Here is a 25,143-nt window from a genome sequence, read left to right as displayed (position 1 = left end):
ATACTTTATTGCTAACAAATGTTGTCATCTGAACCTTCAGCAAATTGGAGTAGTGACATCAAAGATTACTGATCGCCTGTCACATAACAAATGTAGTAACAGTGAAAATGTTTGGAATATTGCAAGAATTATCAAAATGTGATAGACATGAAGTGAGCAGATGCTGTTGGAAAAATGGCACCAATAGAATTGCTACATGCAGGGTTGCCGCAGACTTTCAATTGGTAAAAAACGCCTCACATGTGAAGTGCAGTAAAGCGAAGCACAATAAAACAATGTCTGTAGCAACCTGGGAGACTTATTAAGATTTGTCTGTTCAGATTCTTCTTAGTATTCCTTCATCTTCTAGAAATAAGGATGCTGCATTCCTCCAGGGGTAGGAAGGTTACATCTCATGAGGGTCTTACGACTAGCTTCAGGAGGTCAGAGATTCCTTCCTGCTTGTACCATTTCTTAAATCACTGGGCTTAAAATACTCAATGTGTCAAGATATCATATTTTAGTGAAGCATATTCTAAACCCCTTCAGTATTGTGGTGAAATTATAGTGAAACAAAAAGCAATGAATACCTTGCTGCTGTTGCTGCTGCTAAGTTGCTTCAGTTGTGTCCTACTGTGTGCGACCCCATAGATGGCAGCCCACTAGCCTCCTCTGTCCCTGGGATTCTCCAGGCAAGAATACTAGAGTGGGTTGCCATTTCCTTCTCCAATGCATGAAAGTGAAAAGTGAAAGTGAAGTCGCTCAGTCGTTCCCGACTCTTAGCGACCCCATGGACTGCAGCCTACCAGGCTTCTTCATCCATGGAATTTTCCAGGCAAGAGTACTGGAGTGGGTTGCCATTGCCTTCTCCGAATGAATACCTTAGAGCTCTTTATTCTTTTGTAGATATAGCTGTTAGAAAGTGCTTTTGCATTTGAAGATGTAGTATTACCTTTTCTTCTACACACACACACACACATACACACATACACATACACATGCACATACATCTTCTCTTTCTCTTTCTTGCACTGTAAAGGTATTTTTATTAGAACTTAAAGGGAGTTAATATATCAGGGGCTGATTTCTTTCTTTACATATTAAGAAAGGAAAAAAAAAAAAACCCTCATCATATTAGATTCTGCCTCAGATCCTCTGAGGGCATCATCTGCTTCTTGCCGTCCTTCCTAGGCACAGAAAGTTAGCTTACAAGACTCTTTGACACTGTAACTATGGACTTCCTCCTTAGGAATCAGAGAAGATCATTGCTGAGTTGAATGAAACCTGGGAAGAGAAGCTGCGTAAAACAGAGGCCATCAGGATGGAGAGGTCAGGAAGTTAAACTCTGGAATGTTTCTAAAATATCTGGGGAATTTGGATTACGTTTATAGTAAGAAAAGATAAAATAGAAGTTAAAAACAACCTTTCCTCCCTAAATACAGAACCAACAAACAAAACCTGTGTGAGACTTCTGGCCAGATTCACACTCAAGTGAAATTCAGATATTTGTTCTCTAGGCAGTCTTGTTCTTAGTTACCTACTACATGTTGCTAGGGAGCCATATAAAAACGGAAGATATTGAGGAATGAGTTCTTAATTTGCAAAAAGATTGCCTTTGATAAAGGCCCAGAGGAAAAAACCTGTTCTGATTATTGTCTTTCAGAGTGATGTTTCCTAAAACCTCTTTGGTAAGAGGTTAAGTAGTTTCAGTTGCCAAAATCTGTATTTTATCTTAACCTGATTTTCTACCCTAAGAATGAACATGACCTCAAATAATACTTTTTGCTGTTGGAATAGATAGATATTTTAGGGACTTCCCTGGTGGTCCAGAGGTTAAGACTCTGGGCTTCCAATGCAGAGAGCATGGATTCAGTCCCTGGTCAGGGAAATAATAACCCACATGCTGTGTGGCATGGCCAAAATATAATAAGAGTAAAGTAGTTGTTAAAAATATATACATTTTAGTTAATATTAGTTTCTTCTTGCTTCCTGGAAGATGAGGTAGAAGTGAGCACTAATGTGTTGATAAAGTGAATGTATGAAACAGAATTTTCTTCTTTATTGTAGAGATTTTAAGCTAAAATTGTTAAATCAATGTAATGGTAGGCATGGGAACATGACATTTGAGAAAACCACATTTATAGATGGTACTCCCCGTATCAGAGCTACTTTCTGCTTTTGTTGATTTTTAAGAAATTGTTCCTTGAATGGCATGTATTGCCTTCAGGGTGTATTCCTTTCTTCCTTTTTAAAATATTAATAGACATTTATGAATCATTTTCTGCTTCCAGAGTCAGATGTGACAAAGTTCCTATTTGGGTAGATACAGCTTTACATAAGATAGGAACATAATTTATTTTGAATGTACTATTTTCTCTTAAAGATAATTTCTATTTGATGAAGGGATAAGTAGATTCTTTCACATTTGTGTTACTGACTTTAAACATAGATAATTGTTTTTGCTTTGCTTGCTTTACCTTCCAATTCATGTTAGATTGATATACTTATCATTTTGGTACTGTGATTCTGATGTGCTTGTTGCTCTTTCTAGAGAAGCCTTGTTGGCTGAGATGGGAGTTGCCATTCGGGAAGACGGAGGAACCCTTGGGGTTTTCTCTCCTAAAAAGGTAGGAAACAGTGTTGTGAAAGTGAACCAGACTGAGACACTTTTTGTTTGTCTCGGTCCTCGAGGCACTTCATGTCTTTCAGGGCTGGTTCTTCTTCCTTTTCTTTTAAACCTTGAGACATGGCTTAATTTCTGATATTTTTTATTTCATCTTACACTGCAAGGCCAACCTGTTTCTAAAATGCTTTCAGAAATGTTTACTGTTTATAGAAATAAAATCCAAGGCAGTAAATCTGTAACTTTTGGTCATTATTCAGTGTATTTACTCATCTTAATGGTTGCTTTCTCGTAAATTCCTAGCCTAACCTAGCACATCTTGCCTCAGTTTAGCTACTCTTTCTATGTAGATTTCCCCACAGGTACCAGCAACCCTGAATTATAACTCTTTGGAAGCAATTTCAGCTGTTCAGGTTTGTGTAGAAAAATACCACTTCAGTTTGCTTCTACACTTTGTGTGATAGCCATTGTCCTGAGTAAAGCAGTTTCTGTGCTATCCTTCTAGCTTCCTCTGCTCCTTTCTCATTTTTTTTTTTAAACTTCAGTAGTTACCCTCCTACTTACTTAGGTAGTCATAGTTGTTAAGTAGTAGATACCTTTTAGCTAATTAGAAAAACAAGTTTTTTTTTTTTTACTAAGTTGCTTCTTAGTTATTAATAGACACTGGGAAGCTATTATGAAATGGTTATTTTGTGTGCTTATTTATCTATTAATAATAGAACATATACTGATGTACAAAGCATAAAATTATACTAATAACAAATGGTCTTTCATTTCAAATGACTTCAGATTGGCTACTGTATACTTCTTCATGCGAGGGTCTGATGGTGGTCTCTCTAGGTTAGCATAGAACAGGGTATAGAGTTTTCAGTTGGTACTTTTGTTTTATTTGATATGAGATACTCCTGTGGTTTTTGTTAGGATATATTTGGTTAGGTTTTTCTTTTTTTTTTCTTTTTAATAATTTCTGCTGTATTATTTTCATCGAAGAAGATTGATTTAAAGACATTTTAGATATGTGCTATACACCTGGAACAATAGTAACAGTATTTTATATGTTTATATTGCCAAAGGTCAGTGATTTTCATAATTTAATAATTTTTCCTTCAGTAAGACACTATTTTATTCAGATACATTATTTGTGATTTTAGAGTGTTTAGCAGTTATAGGCTTAATAAAATTTAGATTGTGCCTTTGCATATATCTGAAGTTATTTTTTAACATCTTTTAGTGTTAAGAACAGTGAGGAAAATTTTTGTAACAACTTAAATAACTTGAATAAGTACTGTGTTATAAACAGCACAGAATTTCAAACTGAGATATCTGTTTCCAGGGCTTTTTCTTACTTGCTTTAATTTTCTAGACTTCTTCAGGAAAGAAAGGGATACCCCTAACCACATCCAAATTCAGTTTTAGAACCTGTTCCTGATGTATTAACTCGATTGGTAATCCTTACCCATATATGTATCAAATTGACACCTTTTACAATCAAATTGTACAACCTAAATATATGCAGACTGTCATTCATATCTCAAAAGAACTAGGAGAAAGTACTCTTCAGGCAAGAAAAAAAATGAAAACCTGTTCTTGAGGTTCTGGTTTCCTTAGGCCAGTGCTATGCTAGGTTTTAAAGAATGCTGCCCAAGAGGGTTTTAACTTTCTCAAACCAGCTACAGAGACATGTTAGTTGGAAAGATGTAAAGGTTTTCCTAAATTTCTTTTAAATGATCTTTTGCACTCCCTTTTCTTAACCTACTCATCTGACTCTCCTTTCATTTTTCTGCATTTGCTGGCACTGTATCTTGAGTAGATTTTGACCCCAAGACCATGTGACTTATTTTTGGATCCCAGTGGGGTATTTTCACCAAAAAAGGTTGGTTTTTAAAAGATTTTAAAAACATTAAGAGTTAGATGAAGAGGATTTTATAAGATGTGTTATTGAATGTCAGTAATTTTTAATTCTTGTTTAAGATAAAGAAGGTTGGTTTTTTAAAAGATTTTAGAAACATGAGTTAGATGAAGAGGATTTTATAAGATGTGTTACTGAATATCAGTAATTTTAATTTCTTCTTTAAGATAAAGACTGACAAACTAAAGACAATAACTGGGACCATGGAAGAACTGATAAAAATTATAGAGGGAAATGACAGGGGATGTGGGAACATTTTTATGATATAAATGAAAAATTACATACTTATTGGCAGTTGTAGGGGATGAAAAATAATTTTTCCTCTACCCTTCTGAATTCTTGAATGAGAATAAAAGACAGATTAACCAGAGGTGGGGGAAAATTTATTTAAACATGTGTACCTCGTGTATACATGGGAGAACCCCATGGAAAAATGAGTAACTCCCTAAGATGATTTAGAATTCTGGCTTAAATGCAATTTTAATAGGGAAAGAGACAGGGAGGCAGGCCTGTCAGGGGAGGGTAATTGGCTTTTAGGAAAAGATGAAGGGGCCCTTTGAAGAGCAGATGGTAGATATGACAAAGTTTGTTGGGTGTGGTGTCAACTTCTACTTTTCTCTCCTGGTTGTTAAGACTCCAGGAGGGGATTTCTAAGTTCCTTTTGGACAATTTGTGTTTAGGCAGGAAAGGGGATTCAGAGGAAGCCTCTCCCTGCCTGTGCTATTGTGTAACAACTCAAAATAATTAGTATGTCAGTGGAATATTAGGAGTGGCAAATTCTGCTGCTCTTTAAGAATTTTGAACGCTCTTCAAGTGTTGAAAAAAATTATGTTTTTTTCCCCCCCAGAGAATCAGCCTGTTCTGATTTTTCTATTGTGCTCTCCATGCTTTGACCTTATTAAGAATGGGATATTGTTCTTTATCCCAGAGCTCATGTTTTTAAATAGAATGCATTAGTGTGGTTTGGGAAGGCCTGAAGAGAGTTATTTTCTGTTTATCATGGAATTGCAACTAAGAATGAAAGAAGCCCTGCTTCTAGGCACTCTGGTAATCTAAGGAGCCATCCAGCCTCCTCTGCGCCCCTGTCACTCTTGCAGCCCTCTCAGTGGTGCTTGTTCCACTCTGATCATCTCTAACCTTTTTCAGACACCACATCTTGTTAACCTCAATGAGGACCCTCTAATGTCCGAGTGCCTGCTTTATTACATCAAAGATGGAATTACAAGGTACATTTGTTTGTTCTTTTGCTCACTCAGTGCTTTCTTTTCTCTTAGGATGATTGCATAGCTAAAGGGAAGTTGTTTGGTAAAAAATTTCTTTTATTAATTTGCTGTTTTTCTCATCTGAAATAGTTATAAACTGTCCTCTGTACTCTTTTCAAATCAGTGTTTTAACCAGCTGAATCAATTAGCATGTGTAGTTTTAGAAGACTGTATGTAAAATTTATCCTCCTAACATCTTATATGAATTTTTTAAGTATTAGTTTACTGGTATCTTTTTATGATGTCTCTGAGTTATTTGGTGTATGTGCCTCTTCATATCTTTTTCTCATGCAGGGAGGTTGATCATATATGAAAATAGAGTTTGCAGTTCACAGCCTCTGATTAAAAAAAAAAAAGCAGTACCTTTTTTGTACGTACCAAAGAATATTCTTTGGGAGAAAGAGGCTCATTGTTTGTGGTGCTTTCTGTGTCTGAATTTCCCTGGGAAACACTTTCCCTTGTGTTCAGGGTTGGCCAAGCAGATGCTGAGCGGCGCCAGGACATCGTGCTGAGTGGGGCTCACATTAAAGAAGAGCATTGTATCTTCCGGAGCGAGAGGAACAACAGCGGGGATGGTGAGAGTTCTCGGCTCAGCTTTTCCAACAACCTTTTCATTCTATATTATGAGAAATCCCCAAGATTTGGTATCCCCTGTCTCTTTCAGTGATACTTTTATATACAATCTAATATTTGAAAATGAGGGGACCTGGGCTGTTTATGAATGCAGGCATGAACATAGCTACTTTACATGAAAAAAGCCTGGACAAAAGCAGCACTTTTGTTACCGCTAAGAATTGAGTAAGACATAGGCAATTAGGCTTGGTCTTGAATCTTAATTATTTAATAGACAAGTAAGAAGGGAACAGATATCCTGGGTAGTGGGAGATTTGAAGGGCCTCTAGTCTTAATCCAGTGCAGTTTATTTATACCTAAAAGGGAAGAAAAAGTCAATCTTGATTTTTGCCCAGATTATTAATGAAACAACAAGCTAATAGTGTTTTTGTGCTATATAATTTCAGTTCAGTTCAGCTGCTCAGTCGTGTCCGACTCTTTGCAACCCCATGAATCGCAGCACGCCAGCCTCCCTGTCCATCACCAACTCCCAGAGTTTACTCAAGCTCATGTCCGTCGAGTCCGTGATGCCATCCAGCCATCTCATCCTCTGTCGTCCCCTTCTCCTCCTTCCCCCAGTCCCTCCCAGCATCAGGGTCTTTTCCAATGAGACAACTCTTTGCATGAAGTGGCCAAAGTATTGGAGTTTCAGTGTCAGCATCAGTCTTTCCAATGAACACCCAGGACTGATCTCCTTTAGGATGGACTGGTTGGATCTCCTTGCAGTCCAAGGGACTCTCAAGAGTCTTCTCCAACACCACAGTTCAAAAGCATCAATTCTTCAGCGCTCAGCTTCCTTCACAGTCCAACTCTCACATCCATACATGACCACTGGAAAAACCATAGCCTTGACTAGACGGACCTTTGTTGACAAAGTAGTGTCTCTTCTTTTGAATATGCTATCTAGGTTGGTCATAACTTTCCTTTCAAGGAGTAAGCATCTTTTAATTTCATGGCTGCAGTCACCATCTGCAGTGATTTTTGGAGCCCCCAAAAATAAAGTCAGCCACTGTTTTCACTGTTTCCCCATCTATTTGCCATGAAGTGGTGGGACTGGATGCCATGATCTTAGTTTTCTGAATGTTGAGCTTTAAGCCAATTTTTTCACTCTCCTCTTTCACTTTCAACAAGAGGCTTTTTAGTTCCTCTTCACTTTCTGCCGTAAGAGTGGTGTCATCTGCATATCTGAGGTTATTGATACTTCTCCCGGCAATCTTGATTCCAGCTTGTGCTTCTTCCAGCCCAGCGTTTCTCATGATGTACTCTGCATATAAGTGAAATAAGCAGGGTGACAATATACAGCCTTGACATAACTCCTTTTCCTATTTGCTACATAATTTATTCCTTGCTAATTAAAATACTGGGCTTCTCAGGTGGCTCAGCAGTAAAGAACCTACCTGTCAATGCAGGAGACATGAGTTTGATCCCTGAGTCAGAAAGATTCCTTGGAGAAGGAAATGGCAACCCACTGCAGTATTCTTGCGTAGGAAATCCTATGGAGCCTGTCAGGCTGCAGTCCGTGGGTTTGCAAGAGTCAGATATGACTTAATGACTGAACAACAACAACAGGAATCAAAATATTACCTTTGGAGACTTCCCTGGTGGTATAGGGAGAAAATTTCTTCCCTGATGCTAGGAAAAATTGAGGGCGAGAAGAGAAGGGGGCAACAGAGAATGAGATGGTTGGATGGAATCACTGACTCAATGGATATGAGTTTGTGGAAACTCAGGGACATAGTGTTGGACAGAGAAGCCTGGCATGCTGCAGTTCATGGGGTCACAAAGAGTTGGACAGGACTTAGCAGCTGAACAACAACAGCAACAACTGATGGTCCACTGACTGGGACTCCACGCTCCTAGTGTGGGAGCTCAGGTTCCACCCCTGATCAGAGAACTAGATCTCACATGCTGCAGCTAGGACCCTACCACAGCCAAATAAATAAAATATTTTTTTAAAAAAAGAAAAAATATTAGCTTGATCATAATTTTCTGATTATTACCTATATCTCATACTTAAGATTTCTGATGGTTTTCATTCTTATATACTGAACTGTCCAGATATCACTGAAACTAACATTTCCTGTCTTCTTCTGAAGTTTATCAAATTCTTAAGTGAATTTAAGTATGTTTCTATCTGAGCCGCAGCCCTGGTCCTGGTGCCTTAAAGTGAACTGTTATATAGACACTGAGCCACTTGATTGGTTGCAGAAATCTATGCTAGTCACCTTGAGTCGTCAGCTGCTTCCCATTGTTTTCTTCCCATGGTCTGTGATGATAACATTAGTTTGCGTTCCTCTTAGTTATTGTGACTCTGGAGCCCTGTGAACGTTCAGAAACCTACGTAAATGGCAAGAGGGTGACCCAGCCTGTTCAGCTGCGCTCAGGTGAGACTGGGAGAGGCTTGAAGTCTTCAGAACACATGGCTTGCACAAGAAACTTTTTATTTTTAAATCTTTGTCTCAGGTCGAAGTGATAGCATTAGGATTTATGTTCTTGTAAAACTCCAGAAACTGCTTTTTGCTTTAGGGAAGGTGAGGCTATTAACCAAGATACTGTACATTTAAAAAGTGATTTCTTAACCCTATTTATATTTTGTGCTAGGAAACCGTATCATCATGGGTAAAAACCACGTGTTCCGTTTTAACCACCCGGAGCAAGCACGGGCTGAGCGGGAAAAGACTCCTTCTGCTGAGACCCCCTCTGAGCCTGTGGACTGGACGTTTGCCCAGAGAGAGCTTCTGGAAAAACAAGGAATTGATATGAAACAGGAGATGGAAAAAAGGTACTGTACAGATGCAATGTGGCCCACATGACTAGCACTTCTTTTCAGCATTTAGTAGGATTCCTGAAACAGCTCCATGATTTTACAGTTTCTTTTCTTTCTTGCTCTTCTTTTCCTTGTAGGCTACAGGAAATGGAGATCCTATACAAAAAGGAGAAGGAAGAAGCAGATCTTCTTTTGGAGCAGCAGAGACTGGTAGGAGCCCATCCTACATCCTCCGTTAGGAAAGGGCAGCTTGCTCTCATGTCCCACCTTCCCCGTCCCAGATATGAGCACTCGCCCGTTGCTTCTCCCGCTCTCACTGACACCATGCGCTCTTGTCTCGTATCCTTCATGGAGAAGGACCTTCCATCTCCTGGTAGCCTTAGCCTGAAATACTGTCCTTAAAGGTACTACTTCTGTGCCTCTATGTCTTAAAGTCACATCTTCTATCAAAACCAAGTGCTTTTTGAGGAAATACTGAGAGCTTTTCTTGTAGCCTTGGCCTCTTGATAGTGGTTTTTAAATATGCACCAGGGGTGACTCTGTCAATAATAATTACTCTGAATATTGAATTTGATGGGTGTTTGCCTTGGTTTTGTTTCTGATCACCTGATAGTACTAATTCTTTGCTCTTGGGCTGACTTGGGGATTGTTCTTATGCTGGGTGGACTTTTTTTTTTGTAAGTTAAACTGTGTCTAAAAGTGTTGCTGCACAGTTGCATGTGTTAATCCTTTTCTGTTCCCTGCATGGAGTCTGAATTCTCAGTAAGGGTCTCCGTGGCATGTGTGGTGACAGTGGAAGTAGGGGCTGCCCAACCAACTCCAAGAGGAGAGGGAAGTCTGGTTTCTCTGGGTTGAGAAAGCATTTGTGTGAGTAGCTGAGAAATCAGTTTCAGGTTGCAGCTTGTGATGCTAATGGCGATAGCATTTTATGATGTTAATTGATTTTCTAGTTTTTTTAGAAATTGAATTGCATGAATAAATAAGTTTATCCATTAGTTAGATTTTCATGTTTCAAGCCATCCAGTTTTGGATTACAAAGCCTTGGTTATAGGAACCTTCTAGGCATTCATTTGGTACATGTTATTGAGAAAAAGGCATAGCAACCTTTGGATACTGTGGATGCAGTTTAGGAATTTTTAATTTTTTAAGATTGATGGACTTCTTAGAGGTATTAGGGAGAAAGGGGGAACTGGTTAAGGAGGCATTAGTGAGAAAGCTGGGATACTGGTTTCTTCCCTTAGCATAAAATACAGCATATAGAATACCAAGTGTAAATACAGCATGTAAACCATAGCCTTACAGCTGTACTGTGCTTTGAAAAAGAGAGGCTGTTGCTAAATGAATCAGAAAAGCCAAGGCCTTGTGCAAAAGCAGTCTTTTCCAGAGCAGCTTGATTCTCACTCTTGGCAGTATGTTAACTCAGTTTGTTATCTTGGAAATTATAGTAAAGCCCAAAAAAGAATGGATTGCAAGAATAAATCAAGTGTTTGGGGCAAGATAATAGCAGTGTATTAGAGTCTCTTTAGGAGGCCTCGTTGGCATTAGTTTGTAATGAAAACACAAAGATTCAACTACAGTGTGATTAAGGGCTTGAAAACTTTGTGACACATGAAGGAGCCTTTAACAGTAATGTCTTGTATTTGTATACAGCTTTATAATTTACAGAGAGTTTTAACATCCATCATTTTTCTGATTTCCAAAATAACCCTCTTTAGTTGCCATATATGTAAATTAAGTGACAGACATTTCCTCGGGTTTATAGTTGAGGAAGCAAAGTCTAAAAAAATGCTACCTTGCCCATTCTTAACTGATGGGTCTGAGGCTTAAACATGAGTCTTCTGGCTTTCTTTGGTGTTCTGTCCAATAGAGCAGTGCTTCTCAACATCTTAGGAGTCTTGTCAAATGCTGATGCTGATCCTGTAGGTTTGGGTAGGACCTGAGATTTTGCATTTCTAAGAAGCTCCCAGGTGATGCCAATGCTGCTAGGGCCATTTGAGTCACTAACCAGGTGTAAACGAATAGTGATGGCTGGTGATCATCCTGTGCTCTGAAATAAAGACAGTGACTGTTAATAAACAGAAAGTAAATTCAGATAGTAAAGAATCTGCAACGCAGAAGACCTGAGTTCAGTCCCTGGGAAGGGAATGGCTACCCACTCCAGTATTCTTGCCTGGAGAATTCCATTGTCAGAGGAGCCTGGTGGTCTACAGTCCATGGGGTTGAAAAGAATCAGACATGACTGAGCGAATTTCATATCAAACCAGATGGCTCCAGGGCACATTTAGTTTCCGGAGGACATACTTAGTTTGCAAGTAATCAGGTTCTGATTGTCGATTGCTCTGTATCTGAAAGCAGTCTAGGATTTTAAGAGCAGCTCCTTAAAGCAAGGAGGTTCTTTCGTCTTATAAGTCCAACTGTCTGTTCCACTTAAATTTCTTATCCTCAAAAGGAGTTGATTTCTAATACTTCAGCCTGAGGAATATTTAGCCATTAACAGTACTGAATTAAAAATGTATTTTTATGACCCTATATTAGTCAACCAACAGATATGTTTTGAATGCACCCTATGGATAAACACCGAGACGATACAAAGGACTTTATATTCAGTAAATGTTTATTATTTATTGTATGTGATTATTTTTGCATAATAACAGCATTACAAAAAATTGAATTCAGGCTCATGAGTTTTTTATTACAATAATTCCCCCCACTGTGTCCCATTGTTACGTTGCTGAACATTCTTTCTTAGTTAGTGCTTGATTGTATGCCTGGTCCTTTCTCTGCTTGCTTTTTGACACATGTTTTGGGAATCATCTCTCTATTTTCATAGTCTTCAGGCAGAGTCTCTTCAGGAGGCCTACCTTCCATTTGATATTTAATCAAAACAGCAGGATCATTTAGTGACATGTGAGTTGGACAGATCTGAGTAGTTTTTCCAGCCCTGTAATAAATGAATCTAAATATCTTAAAATCTTTTTTTTTTTGACATAAGATAGGATTTGAATCTCGGCACATAAGTTTTGCAAGAGTTTTCAGTATTGTGGCCAGTAGTAAGTGATAGGGGTGATATGTTTGAGCTTTAAAGAGAACATATTCTACAGAGGCAATATGACCAGTATTATAAAAAGAAAGAAAATTATGGCCACTTGATTTAACTTAGTTCTTTTGAATTTATGTAAACTCATTTAATTATGTTTTATTTTAGAGTTTAAAGGCATAACTTTTATCACTTAAATATATTAAAGCAATAATTAGAATTGTTATTTCCTTAATTAGGTATTCATTTCATCATTAGGCAACTTTTAAAGGAAAATAAAAGAAGCCCAGAGGAAAAAACTGATAGTTAATTATGTAGAAAGAATCAGAGCAAATTTCTGTTCTATATAACTCAGTTTTTGCATATATACAAGAAAACCTTTTTAGATGTCAGACATACTTTTTTTCTCTAATGTTTATTAATGTCATCCTTTATCACTTAAGATTAGATTTTATTAAGATTTTTAAACTAAAAAGGAAAAGGAAAAAATAGTGTAGAGTGTATAAATTTAGCTTTATCTGTTTTTTGCTGATAAATTTTCAAATAAGTAGGTATTATAAATGGTTTAGTATCCATTTATAGGCAAATGTCAATAATACAAATCAGTAGTAACGTCTCCAAATTCAGGGGCCAAATTATTGCTATTATTGTTAGGGGTTATTTTTTCATTCCCTAGAAAGTAACTGTACATACAGAAAAAGAAGTCTTTGGTCTAGAAAACAAGATACTATTTATCAGTTTCAATTCTTTTTTTTTTTCCTAAACCTTTCCTAGAGATGATTATGGTAACCATAGCCAAGTCAAAGAGACTATTAAATAAGAACATTTTCATTTACTAGACTACCTTGAACTACCCTTTTAGTGAGTAGTTCTTTTTCCAGTAACTTTTATCTCTTGAATAGAGAGCCTTCCTTAATCTTGTCTGTCATAGGGAGTTCTAAATCCAACCCAGCTTTCATTTAGACCCATGTTAGCAAGATTTGCTTGTGTTTGTTAAGAATAATCAGTTATTATCCAAATAGCCGTTGAAATTGCTTAGTTGTAAAGTCAGACTGCTATTTTAAGCCTAAGTAAAGTTGTTTGAAAAAGAGGTAATGGTGCAAAAACAGCTGGAAAGACAGAGAGTTGGAGATAATGTTTTAAATAGCGTCCACAATCAGAATACATAAGCAGAATATGATCTTTTGTGTTTTACATGTTGATAGAGTTGTCAACTTAAAGTAATATTCCTCAAAAAACTAGAAACACCATAGGTTTTCATAGATGAAACAACAGATCTCTAGGTTGTATTTATTAAAATATTACTTTGGCAATTTTAAATAATGTTTAAATGAAAGTATGTTTTCCTAGCTTAGTTTATGTTCTGGAGATTTGTTTCCTAAAATTTTGGAGATGAGGTATTTATTGGTTTAAGTGTGTGGAAAACAAAATAACAGACTCACTATAAAGATCCTTTTTTATGTGTCCTTATTGTATGGATAACAAAATTTAATTGTAACAAATGAAATAGATCAATTTGTCATGACACAGGAAAGTAGCAAATCTGATGTGTGCTCATGGAAAGACTAGTTTCAGAACCCTCTTACCTTCTAGCAGAAAAACAATTTGGTTGATAAGAATCTCTCATGGTCTGCTAATAGGGATTCTTAGCATTTTTAACATCCCTGTTTGACTGCTTCTTTTTCTACTTTCTCATCTTCTAACTTTTTTCTAGGGCTGCTCTTTTTAGTAAAGCTAAACAAAACGTGGCATTCTCCAGCATTACTAACCTTTGTTAATCCGCCTGCTCGTCACATCTTGTATGGCATCTGTGCTCACTCATGGGGGAAACAGTTTCTGGAAGAAGCAACAGCAATAACCAAGGCAAATGTGGGGAAGTGGCTGCATGGGTGTTAGCATGTGTGGGGTGAAGGTTTTAGTTCATTCTCTTGAGATAGCGGAGATGTTATTTCACACCATTTTGTTAATAACTTCATGTGACCTTACAGTGAGAGACTTTCTCACTGTTTCAGCCCTCCTAAGAAATTTGATTGCAGATTCCATCACTTAAGCCACAAAGTGGAAATTTGGATTAATGTTACTAGAAAAAAAAAAAAAAGCAAATCTTCATATTGATGATAATCTACATAAGCATATGTCTTAATAGACTTGCACATTATCTAGGGTTTTTTGTTTGTTTTGGGTTTGTTTTTTTTTTTAACTTTTTTAGTTTCATTTTTAAATTTATTAGGGCTTTTTTTGCTTGCTTTTTCTTCAATTTGAGTTTCCTTTTTTACATTTTAATTTTGGTTATTTTGGGGCCATTTTTGATTTTGTTTTTCCAAAGGACGCGGATTCTGATAGCGGGGATGATTCTGACAAGAGATCCTGCGAAGAGAGCTGGAAACTGATTACTTCTCTGAGAGAAAAGCTGCCTCCCAGCAAGCTGCAAACCATTGTTAAAAAATGCGGCCTCCCAAGCAGTGGGAAGAAACGGGAACCAATAAAAATGTATCAGATCCCCCAGAGAAGACGCCTGAGTAAAGACTCCAAGTGGGTCACCATCTCAGATCTCAAGATTCAGGCTGTGAAAGAGATATGCTACGAGGTTGCTCTCAATGATTTTCGGCATAGTCGGCAGGAGATTGAAGCCTTGGCCATTGTTAAGATGAAAGAACTTTGTGCCATGTATGGGAAGAAAGATCCTAATGAGCGGGACTCCTGGAGGGCAGTGGCCAGGGATGTCTGGGACACCGTTGGTGTAGGGGATGAGAAGATTGAGGACGTAATGGCCAGTAGTAAAGGTGGGACTGATGTGGATGACCTCAAGGTTCATATAGACAAGCTGGAAGATATTTTGCAAGAAGTCAAAAAGCAAAATAACATGAAAGATGAGGAGATAAAAGTCTTAAGAAATAAAATGCTCAAAATGGAGAAAGTCTTGCCGCTGATTGGGTCTCCAGAACAGAAAACCCAAGGAAACCAAAAATCAAAGGAACCCAGTGGTGCTGGTGCCAGTAGTAAGCCTGAGAATGATGTAAGTAAAGGCGACAGCGGAGACCTTGGTAAAGAAGAACGTGTCTCCCAGCTGATGAACGGAGACCCAGCTTTTAGACGTGGACGTCTGCGTTGGATGAGGCAAGAGCAAATTCGGTTCAAGAACCTGCAGCAGCAGGAAATAACAAAGCAGCTTCGTCGGCAGAATGTACCTCATCGATTCATCCCTCCGGAGAACCGGAAGCCGCGGTTTCCGTTTAAGAGCAACCCTAAACACAGAAACTCATGGAGTCCTGGGACACACATCATCATCACAGAAGATGAGGTAATAGAGCTTAGGATTCCCAAAGAGGAAGATGGAAGGAAAGGAAATAAGCCGGAGAACCAAGAAAAGGGTACTAGAGCAGCTTCTAAGGATCCCCAGTTACCATGGGGCCCTCAGGGCACTCGAAGTCAAGATCACATTCAGGTTAGCAAGCAGCACATTAATAATCAACAACAGCCACCTCAGTTACGCTGGAGAAGCAATTCTCTCAATAACGGCCAACCGAAAAGTACGCGCTGCCAGGCATCTGCTTCCCCAGAAGTGCTCGCCTCCCACAGTGGCCACCCCACCGCTGACCTGCAGACTTTTCAGGCGAAACGCCACATGCACCAGCACCGTCAAGCTTACTGTAGTTATAACACTGGAGCTCAGCTGGAGGGCAGTGCAGCCACTTCTTGTCAGAAGCAGACTGACAGACCCAACCACTGTAGCCAGTTTGTGACACCTCCGAGAATGAGGCGACAGTTCTCGGCACCCAATCTCAAAACTGGTCGGGAAACCACAGTCTAAATTACTGGACAAGCTTGAATTCTTGGTGGAGGAAACAGGCGATGGTAGCTTATGATTTCAGTTGGTTCTAGCCTTGGCCTTGAGTTCTTAGTATTTACATTGTGATTGTAATGTTGTGTTCCTAAAATATGAACTGATTTTATTGTTAAAAGATAAGACACTGGTAAATGTTTCAACACCTCCCTGTTGTTTGTATACCGTAAGTGGGCAGTTTCTGGAATTTTGGACAAAACACTGAGACCTCCCTTATTTTTCTGAGACTGTCCTCCTTTCTTGGTGCCTAGATAATATACTTACTTACCCAGACTGGTCTTGTTTGGTGTAAGTTTGTTATGTTTTTGTAAAACCTATAAATTTATCTGATATCCAGAAATAACCTGCCTCTTGGTTTATGCAAACATTCTAAATAGGAATTTGAGATGTTGAATTGAATGTCTATTATTTCCCCATGAATGTTAGACATTAGTTTAAAAATAAGAACATGCAGCTGTGGACACAGCTTTGGATTTCCTATCCATGTCTGTTTCTTTCTTTAAATATCATTGGAAGTTTCATAAGCAAGAACTAAATGTCTTTGTACGTATTTTATAGTACACAACTGTACGTCTTCTGGGGAACTTCCACATCTTCTTACTCAGCTGTATTTTGCATAGAACTGATTCAGTAGGTTTTTTTCCCTTTTGAATACATCAGTGTTTGTATAAATTCTGTCATAATACTGAAATCTTTAAGTTGGCACCTGCTTGGATTTCTGTTTGTGGTTTGCATTTTGAAGTTTAACATCATTTCTCACACAAATACATACAGAAAGACACCGAACTATTCACCAATGTCACGCCAACAGAAATACCAACAAAATACACACGATGCTTTGAGTAGTACATATAAGTTTATTAAGGAGGTTATTTGGTGGAGAGAGGGAAGAGGTGATACATGGGGAGAAGGCTGCAGCCTTTGGCTGTGTGCTGCTTGTTTTCAGTAGGTGATGAAATACTGAAATAAGTTAACTTTGGTCTGATTGAGAATAAAGGAGATGATGTATAATAAACTATTCTTTGGTCAGCAGCAGTAACGCTCACAGATTCTCAAGCAAGGAAAGAGACGTCCTGATGAACAGTTACTGTATCAATACCTCATTTTACCGTGTTGTGGTCTCAGTTTGCCTCACTGGAGAATCCACTAAAAAAGATGGATTTTGATGGGAAGAAAAGAATAGTTTTCTACATCCTTCATTTCTTGAACTTGTCAGAAACTTTTTTAAGAGGCGGTGTGAAGAGCCAGAGATGTCTGTGAGATTGCCTGACACCACGTTGTTGAAGATCCCCAAGTCACACTAAGTCACCTGTCAGACGCTTGTCTTCCAGATGGTGTGAAAAATGACATCCAGGATAGCAGTTAATGTTCAAGGAAGCCTCACAGATTGTGGTTATATAGGATGTTCTTCCTTTGCGTGTGGGCACTATGCTTTATTAGAACATTGTTTTTAATCATAGTATTTTTTTTTTCTTTGCTTCTAAGAAAATGCTTTCATAATGCACAAAAAGTTGCTTCCAATTAACTTCGGGGGCTATTTTTGCTTTCATAGCTAGAGCAGTCCTAGTCTTCAGCTGAAGTTTTATGGCAGATTAGACAGGAGTGATGTTTGTAATGAACTGACTTAGTTGAGATGACAGTGTCCTGTACCAGGTGGTTTGAATGTACTTTGTAGGCTACTTCAAATCAGTCACTTCAGTGCATCTTGTGTACTCCGCATTTGTCCTTCTTAGGCATAGTTTTCTATTTCTTTCTTGCAAAAAGTTCATTTTCTAAAACTAATAATAATAATAACTCAGCTTTCAACTCTGTATCAGAAGTGGGCTCTCAATTTTCCAACTTGAGATAACATAGGATAGACCTATGTATTTTCATTTTTATGGTAGCCTTTTTAATCTTCTTATGGACAGGTATCTCCCTTTGGCACTGAACAATGGGTGTGAGTTTCTACTGCTGATCACGAGGCTGTAGAATGAAAAGAAATACAGTGTTTTCATTCACAAATGTGGGTTGTGGTAGGCACTATACCCACACTTGATATTCCAAAGGATTAGATTTATATTTGTGAGGCACCCTCAGGTTACTGAAATGTTTAGATATCTAAACTAGCCCTTAATTTCAGATGACCAGAAAGAAAGAAACCAAGGTTTGATTGATTGCTACCTATCTCCCTTCATGTATTTCAGAGCAGATACTTATTTTAGAAAATATGAAATTACTTTATTGACTCTCACTAAAGAAGTAACCAGTACCATGCTTTTGTGATTGGTTATATTGCCTTGTTTTGTTTTGTTTTTGAATTTGACAGTATCTGTCCCCAAGCTTAAATCCTACAAGATCAAAGGTAAATGGTCACCACTAAGTCATTATTATATTACTGAAATATCCCTAGCTGTTATCATGGTGCAGTTTTTTAAGAAAAGTTTGCGCTGTTGAAATTACATAATGATCTGACATAATAGACGTTGAGTCCTAATCAATTGGTACAATTTCACAAATCAAACCACACACTGTGGTATTCTTTGCAGAGTTAGTTTGTTTATCTAACAAGTCTAAACCTTTATTTTTACTTCTGATTCTTTCTGGTGCTTCTCTTTTCACTGGAAATGCATTGAATGGGAATTGTTTATTCCGTTGAAGTGACTTGAAGTGACCTCTTGTGCTTCAGGTGCAGATTGATGCTGGGAGGAAAAAAAAAAAAAACAGGACAAACACAGTTTGCCACACCAATGTCTGCATTAAAGGCTGTCAGACTATAGGAAGTTACGTAGGTTTCCTCTGGTCAGCTGCTATGCCCCTGTGCCTTCCTGGTCCTTTGTAGACTTGCCTTAATGATATACACAAAAGACTGGGAGCAGGGGAAGCTGCTGTCCTGGAATACCTTAATGAAGATGCTTTCTTAGGTGCAATGCAAAGCAAGTACTTGTTCTATGCTGTCAGAGCCAGATTCTGTATTATGAACAGTTTTCATAATTGTCTACTTTATGTCATCTTTATGAGATTTAAAAATCTGCTCTAGATATTTAGTTTGAACCACTGTAGGTTGTGAAGTGTATTGGTTTCCTCCCATCGTTACTGTAAAAAGAAGTTGTGAATCTTCTTGTTAATGAACTATGGATTTCTCCCCCAGTTTCTTTTTAAAAAAATGCTTGAAGATTGGTCTTTGAGTGTAAGATCTACCTTTTCAGAAAGGGAGAGTTAGTTTGTAATGTTAAAAAATAAAGTCCTCATTCAATAAAAACTGAAGTTACCTTTTAAGAGTGTGGTTTGTCTCTGATGTGGGAGGAGGGGAGCGGGAAACAGCATGATGCTGATTAAACCTGGGCTTGACTTTTATTTATTGCTTTTTCATCTGAAGATGATTACAAACCATATCTTTTAACAACATTTCTACATGAACTTCATTTGTTTAGAGCTTTTGCTTTTCTTACCCTTTTTGAGTTATCAAAATTCTATCTTAAATGAGATCTTTAACCCTTATTTTATGCTACCTTTTACTTAAATAAAAGCTTTTCTACTTTTGACAATGAATGAGGATATCAGATATCCCTGTATGACTTCTCTGAGTTTACCTTGAGCTGTATTTTCTATGTTTTTACTATGTAATTTTGATTTAAAGTTTTCTTTAAATGAAATGGTAAACTTCCCTTCATATATATAGGTAGACATGAAATTTCTGAAAAGCTTTGAGTAGCTCTGTTTAACTTTTCTTTTTTCCCTTTAACCATTGCTTTTCTCCACCCAGAGTATTGGTGATATGTTAGAGGTGAACAGGACAAAATGGAAGATTTTTCTGGAACAGACCATCAGTCTTATTGAACATTTGGACATGCATTATTTTTTATGTTGATAAAGAACATAATCATACATAAGAGAGTAGAATACAATATCTACGTGGGTTTTTTGTTCCCCTGCCATGAGTTTTTAATATGAAATCTGGAGCTTGGGGGAAACATTAAACTTGGATTGGTTTGCTTCAGGCTTTTTCTCTTTCCCTTCAGGTACTTTGTATCTCTACTGTCGGTGAAACTGGTGGAAAAGTGGCCAATATCTGACCACTTCTAGAACAGTACAGACGATTCCAGTGTAGTATAATATGTGTAGTGATATACACAGAGTGAGCGTGGGCAGATTGGGAAAAGGTTTCTGAAAGAGGAAGCCCTGAACCAAGAGCAGAATCCCAAAGCACACGTGTCAGTGTATCCAAGTGAAGAATGGCAGAGGGACGGAGGAAGCGTGTCAGGTCCAGGGACCTGCAGGTGACTTGGGGTTGGTTGGAACACAGCTGTGTGTTGGAGGGTGATAAGAGATGAGTGGACCTGGGGAGAGGGGGCAAGGGCCAGACTGGCATGCTGGGTTAATGGCATCCCATCCCATGGCTTGGGATTTTTGTCTTGAGTGTGATGGAAGCTAACATATATTCTACAGGGAGATTGCATTGTCATATTAACCTTTTAGAAATGGCTGAAGTTTGGGTGGGAGGATGAGTTGGAAGAAGGCAGATTCAGAGCCCAGTGCTTCAGTTGGGAACTTGATGGAGGAACTAAATGAGAAATGATACTTTCCAAGCAGGCAGGGAGAGAGGGCGTGACTGATGGATTATTTGGAGATAGAATTAATGAATCATTTTGTGGTGGGGATAAGCCTATGTATGTATCCCATGAGGTGGTGAATGGCTCTTGCTTGAACCATGGTTGGAAAATGAAGTAAATGAGACCAAAGCAGGCCTGAGAGGTAGGAAAAGACAGGGGCTGCACAGGTCTAAGAACAGGTGTTGCGGGACCCCCAGAGGCATAGATCTGAGGCTGTGTCTGCATGGTACTGCCAGTGGTGAGTAAATTAAGGTGTTGACAAGAACTGGAACATGGATGTTTCCCTTCTAGCTATTGCTTGCTAGTTATAATCCACCGTGAAAAGAGGAATGCAGTATTAGCAAAAAGAGCCAAGCCTCTAATGTCAAAAGCAGCCTAACTGGAAAACCCAAAATTATGACATTCATTTTTACCTTCAATGCCATCTCCTCAGAGATGCCCTCATTGTGACGCCATCGTGTCTCACCAGTAGTACCGCAGTAGCCTCCTAACGAGTCTCTTCTCTCCTGTTCCTGACCTCTGTACACCATTGTCCACACGGCAACCTGCATCATCCTTTGAAAACAAAAGTCAGTGCCAGTGGCCTCCAGTGGCTTCCCATGGTGCTTTGTAGCCTCCAAGGCTGTCCGTGTTTTGGCTTCTTGCCTGCCTCTCTGACTTCATGTCTTAACATTCCCTCACTGTGCAAGCACTTTGTTCTTTGAGCTTGCCAAGCTTGTTCCCACCTCTGGGCTTTGGCACTTGCTCAAGACTAGAGTCCTTTCTCCTTGTGCCTAACTCCACTTCCACATCAATGCTCACGTGCCCCTTTTCCTGCTGCAGCCGATCCCAGGGCAGCCCACTGTTTAATATTAGCTCTGTGTGCCTATTTGGTCCTTGCATGAGAATGTAAATTCACCTAGAATAAGTACCTTATCTGTCGTGCTTTCTTTACCATCCATCTGTGTGTGTCACCCAGAAGAGAGTGGTTCTCAAAACTGTCGTGTGCATGAGAAGCTTCCGAGGGGCTTGTGAGAACACAGAATGCTGGGCCCACCCCCAGAGTTTCTGATTCAGGAGGTCTGCAGTGGGGTCTGATAATTGTGTTTCTGATAAGATCTCAAGTGATGCTGCTGTTCCTACTGCTGCTGGATCAGCATCTGTCTTTGAGAACCACAGTCTAGAACAGAGACTGGTAAACCTTTTCTATAAAGGGTCAGGTAGTAAATATTTTAGGTTTTGTGGGCCTCATATGTAAGTAAGTGTTAATCACTCAGTCGTGTCCAACTCTTTGTGGTCCCATGGACTGTAGCCCGCCAGGCTCCTCTGCCCCTGGGATTCTCCAAACAAACATACTGGAGTGGGTAGCCATTCCCTTCTCCAGGGAAACTTCCTGACCCAGGGGTCGAACCCAGGTCTCCCGCATTGCTGGCAGATTCTTTACAGTCTGAGCCACCAGGGAAGCCTCCTATGAGCCTCATGGTCTTTATCAAAACTGCTCAGCTCCACTGTTGTAGCAGAATTGCAGCTGTAGATGATAAGCAAAGGGATGGGTGTGGGTGTGTTTTGCTAAAGCTGCTGTATTTATAAAGACAAGCGGTGGTCTGGATTCAGCCTGCAGATTTGCCAACCTCCGGACGCTTCTGAGAACTGTTGACTAGATCAGCACACAACTGTGTATCTACTCTAGAAGACAGACAAGTGCCAGTTGCTGGTGATTCCGTGGTGAATGAGAGGTTCCTGGCCTCATGAAGTTCACAGAGTCATGGAGGAGATAGCCATTAGACAGTCACACCAGTGGTCATATAGTACTTTTGTGACAAATGCCTTGAGGGAAGATCACAGGATGCTCTGAAGGTTTACAACCAGGCGTCTCAGGAGATGAAAGATGGCCTTTTTTTGCTCTCAGCTGCTGACTTCCATTTTGAGAACGAGAAGGAATCAGGAAGTTTTTCTTTTCTTCCCACATCCAGGTCTGCATCCATGCATTCATACTCATACCTGGCCTTCCCTCCTCTTGGTGGAAGAACTGTCTGTGCTCCTGTCTTAGCCCAGCCCTCGTTCCCTTCATTCCGTTTTCTGAGGGACTTACTGTACACCTACCCCTTCTCTTTCACAGCATCTGATTTTCTCCTTCTACATTATTCCTGTCAGCGTGGAAACACCAGTTTCAAAAAAAGTTTGTGTTCCCTGTGATCTGCCACTGTGTTTGTTCCTTTTTCTAGAAATACTCCTGAGAGCGTTTTCTGTACTTTTGCCCACTGGCTACCTTCTTTTTCTTGTCTCCTGTCTCCATTCTTGAACTCAGTCCAGTCAGACTCATTCCCACATCACCACTGCAGCCAGTCTGGTCAGGGTCACCAGGAGTCTCCTTGGTGGAAAATCCAGGTGTTTTCTCAGTCCTCATTTTACTAAATCTGTCTAGCATCTTACATGGCTTGCCTGCTCTTTACTTCTCAAAACCTTTTGTTCTCTTGGCTTCTTATTTTTCTCTCGCTGCTCCTTCATGGTCTCTGTGGCCGCAGACATAGGCCATTTTTTTTTCCTATATCTGCTCTTTCCTCCAGGTGACCTCACACATTTCTGTGGCCTCCGCTTCTGTGTTCACACAGGTGATAATGAAGACAGCACCTCCTGTTGAGTATTTACAGTGAACCTTTGAAAGACACATGTTTGACCTGCATGGGTCTACTTAGATGTGGATTTTTTTTTAGTGAATGCATACCACAGATCCACATTTGGTTGAATCTGCAGGTGTGGAACCTTGGAAACCGAGAGCCGACTGTAAAATTATGTGCAGGTTTTCAGTGCCCCATCCTGTATTGTTCAAGGGTCAACAGTACTTGGACCAAATACATGTAATACATTTTACATGTATTAACTCACTGAATCCTCCTAGCACCCCTCCTCTGTGAGGTGTAGGTGTTGTTAATCCCATTTTACATACTTTCCCATCCTCGCACAGCTGCTCAGTGGAATCCAGGTCCGGTCTCAGGCAGGCAGTCTGTCTGCAGACCCCTGCTCTGCCTCCCTCTCTGCTGACTCTCAGAGGTACTCTCTCCAGCCTGGGCCTTCCCCCAATCTCTGGTCACGGACACACAACTGTGACCTGACATCCAGAGAGTTAACTGGCATCTCACATCTGAACTATCTAAACCAGAGCAGCTAGCTCAGACCAGAATCCAAGAGTGATCCTCAGTTTCCCTTTCTCTCTCACACCCCATGGTCACATCTTCATCTGCAGGGCACACTTCTCCTGCCTCTGAAACATATGCCAGCTCCATTTGCTTTTTAACACCTGCTGAGACCCTGGACCAGGCCACTGCCATCTCCCTTGAAACTGCAGGGACAGCTTCACGGCTCCTGGCCTTATTCCAAGTCCACAGGCAATTCTCCATGGACATTGGTATTTTTACTACATATGCTAGATTTCCTGGCTCTAGGCTACCAGTGACTCCCTTAGGATAAAATCCACAGTCCTTTCTATGGCCTATAAACCTGTCCATAACCCAGTACCTATCTGACAGTTGTCAGCTGCTTCTCCAGCTCTTCTCATTCCTCCAGTCCACCCGCACCGGTTTTCTTGCTTTTCCTTAAATACACCAAACTCCACATTAGGGCCTTTGTGCTTGCTGTTAGCTAAATTTGACTGGAATAAGAAACCTCCACCAAGGATCTCAGAGTGCTTGCTTAGATCTCTGATTAAATGTTATCTCTGCAGAGAGACCTTCCCTGAGCACCTAATCTTAGCTTTCCTCCACTCATCTCTGCTCTCTATTGGCCTCTGATAATTCCCTTTCTTCCTAGGACTTCTCTCTCCTGAAATCATAGCATGTACTGTGTCTGTTTACTGTTTAGCGTATCTCCGTCACCAGTGGAACTTTTGTCTTATTGACCACTCACTATCCTTAGCATCTGGCACATAATAGGAGTGAAGATGGTATTCATTTGTCAAATGAATGGACGGATAGTGGTTTTTCTTTGAAAAAAATAGCATGCTCTGAGTCCAATTGCTTGGGTTCAGGTCCTTTTTCTACCACTTGCTAATTTTGATCTTTGGAGAGTTACTTAATTTCTTTAAGGTTTTTCTCCTTTTTTAACATGAGAATAACAACAGAAACATTTTCATAGCATTATTGGGATGCTTGGAACAATCCATGTTAAACATTTAGAATAATTCCTAGCACAAAGTAAGCTTTAAAATAAGGATAGTCGGGTGGGAGAGAACATTCTAGAAGAGGAAACAGTCGGTGCAGTGCCTTTATAAATATGGAGCATATATTCAGTTAGTTGGAACTTTTTATAAACAGAAAAGACTATTGGTAAATATATTATTTTTTAGCATGTTTTCTGTAATGATTCTAATTTACTCCATGAAATGGACAGAACAGTAGTATCTGAATCTCTTTATCCATTTATTGCAGAAAAATCCAGGGCTTAGTAGTATTTTTCTGGTAACAATCAAAATATCCTTGTTGGAAGCTCATATGCAGCCTGGTTTGGGGAAGAGGAGGCCAATTCAAGAATTGGTATTGACAT

At 39.4% G+C, this 25,143-nt stretch overlaps 1 protein-coding gene across 9 annotated transcripts in view; it reads left to right on the top strand.

Annotated features, from left to right (window-relative positions):
- The window catches only part of KIF1B (kinesin family member 1B), a 151,434-nt gene that overhangs the window by 69,407 nt on the left and 56,884 nt on the right, over positions 1–25,143 (top strand). For 8 of the 9 annotated variants that reach the window (XM_019976020.2, XM_070768871.1, XM_070768870.1 and 5 more), the window contains 7 exons: positions 1,229–1,308; positions 2,531–2,606; positions 5,658–5,737; positions 6,242–6,348; positions 8,686–8,769; positions 8,987–9,167; positions 9,290–9,362. In XM_019976020.2, the coding sequence (XP_019831579.2) occupies positions 1,229–1,308; positions 2,531–2,606; positions 5,658–5,737; positions 6,242–6,348; positions 8,686–8,769; positions 8,987–9,167; positions 9,290–9,362 (681 nt within the window). Of the gene's footprint in view, positions 1–1,228; positions 1,309–2,530; positions 2,607–5,657; positions 5,738–6,241; positions 6,349–8,685; positions 8,770–8,986; positions 9,168–9,289; positions 9,363–14,515; positions 19,292–25,143 lie in introns of those variants that run through there. The other variant, XM_019976030.2, reaches the window with a different exon arrangement.

Source organism: Bos indicus, chromosome 16 (assembly GCF_029378745.1).
Source record: "Bos indicus isolate NIAB-ARS_2022 breed Sahiwal x Tharparkar chromosome 16, NIAB-ARS_B.indTharparkar_mat_pri_1.0, whole genome shotgun sequence".
Taxonomy (NCBI): domain Eukaryota; kingdom Metazoa; phylum Chordata; class Mammalia; order Artiodactyla; family Bovidae; genus Bos; species Bos indicus.
This window is presented reverse-complemented; position numbering and strand designations above follow the sequence as displayed.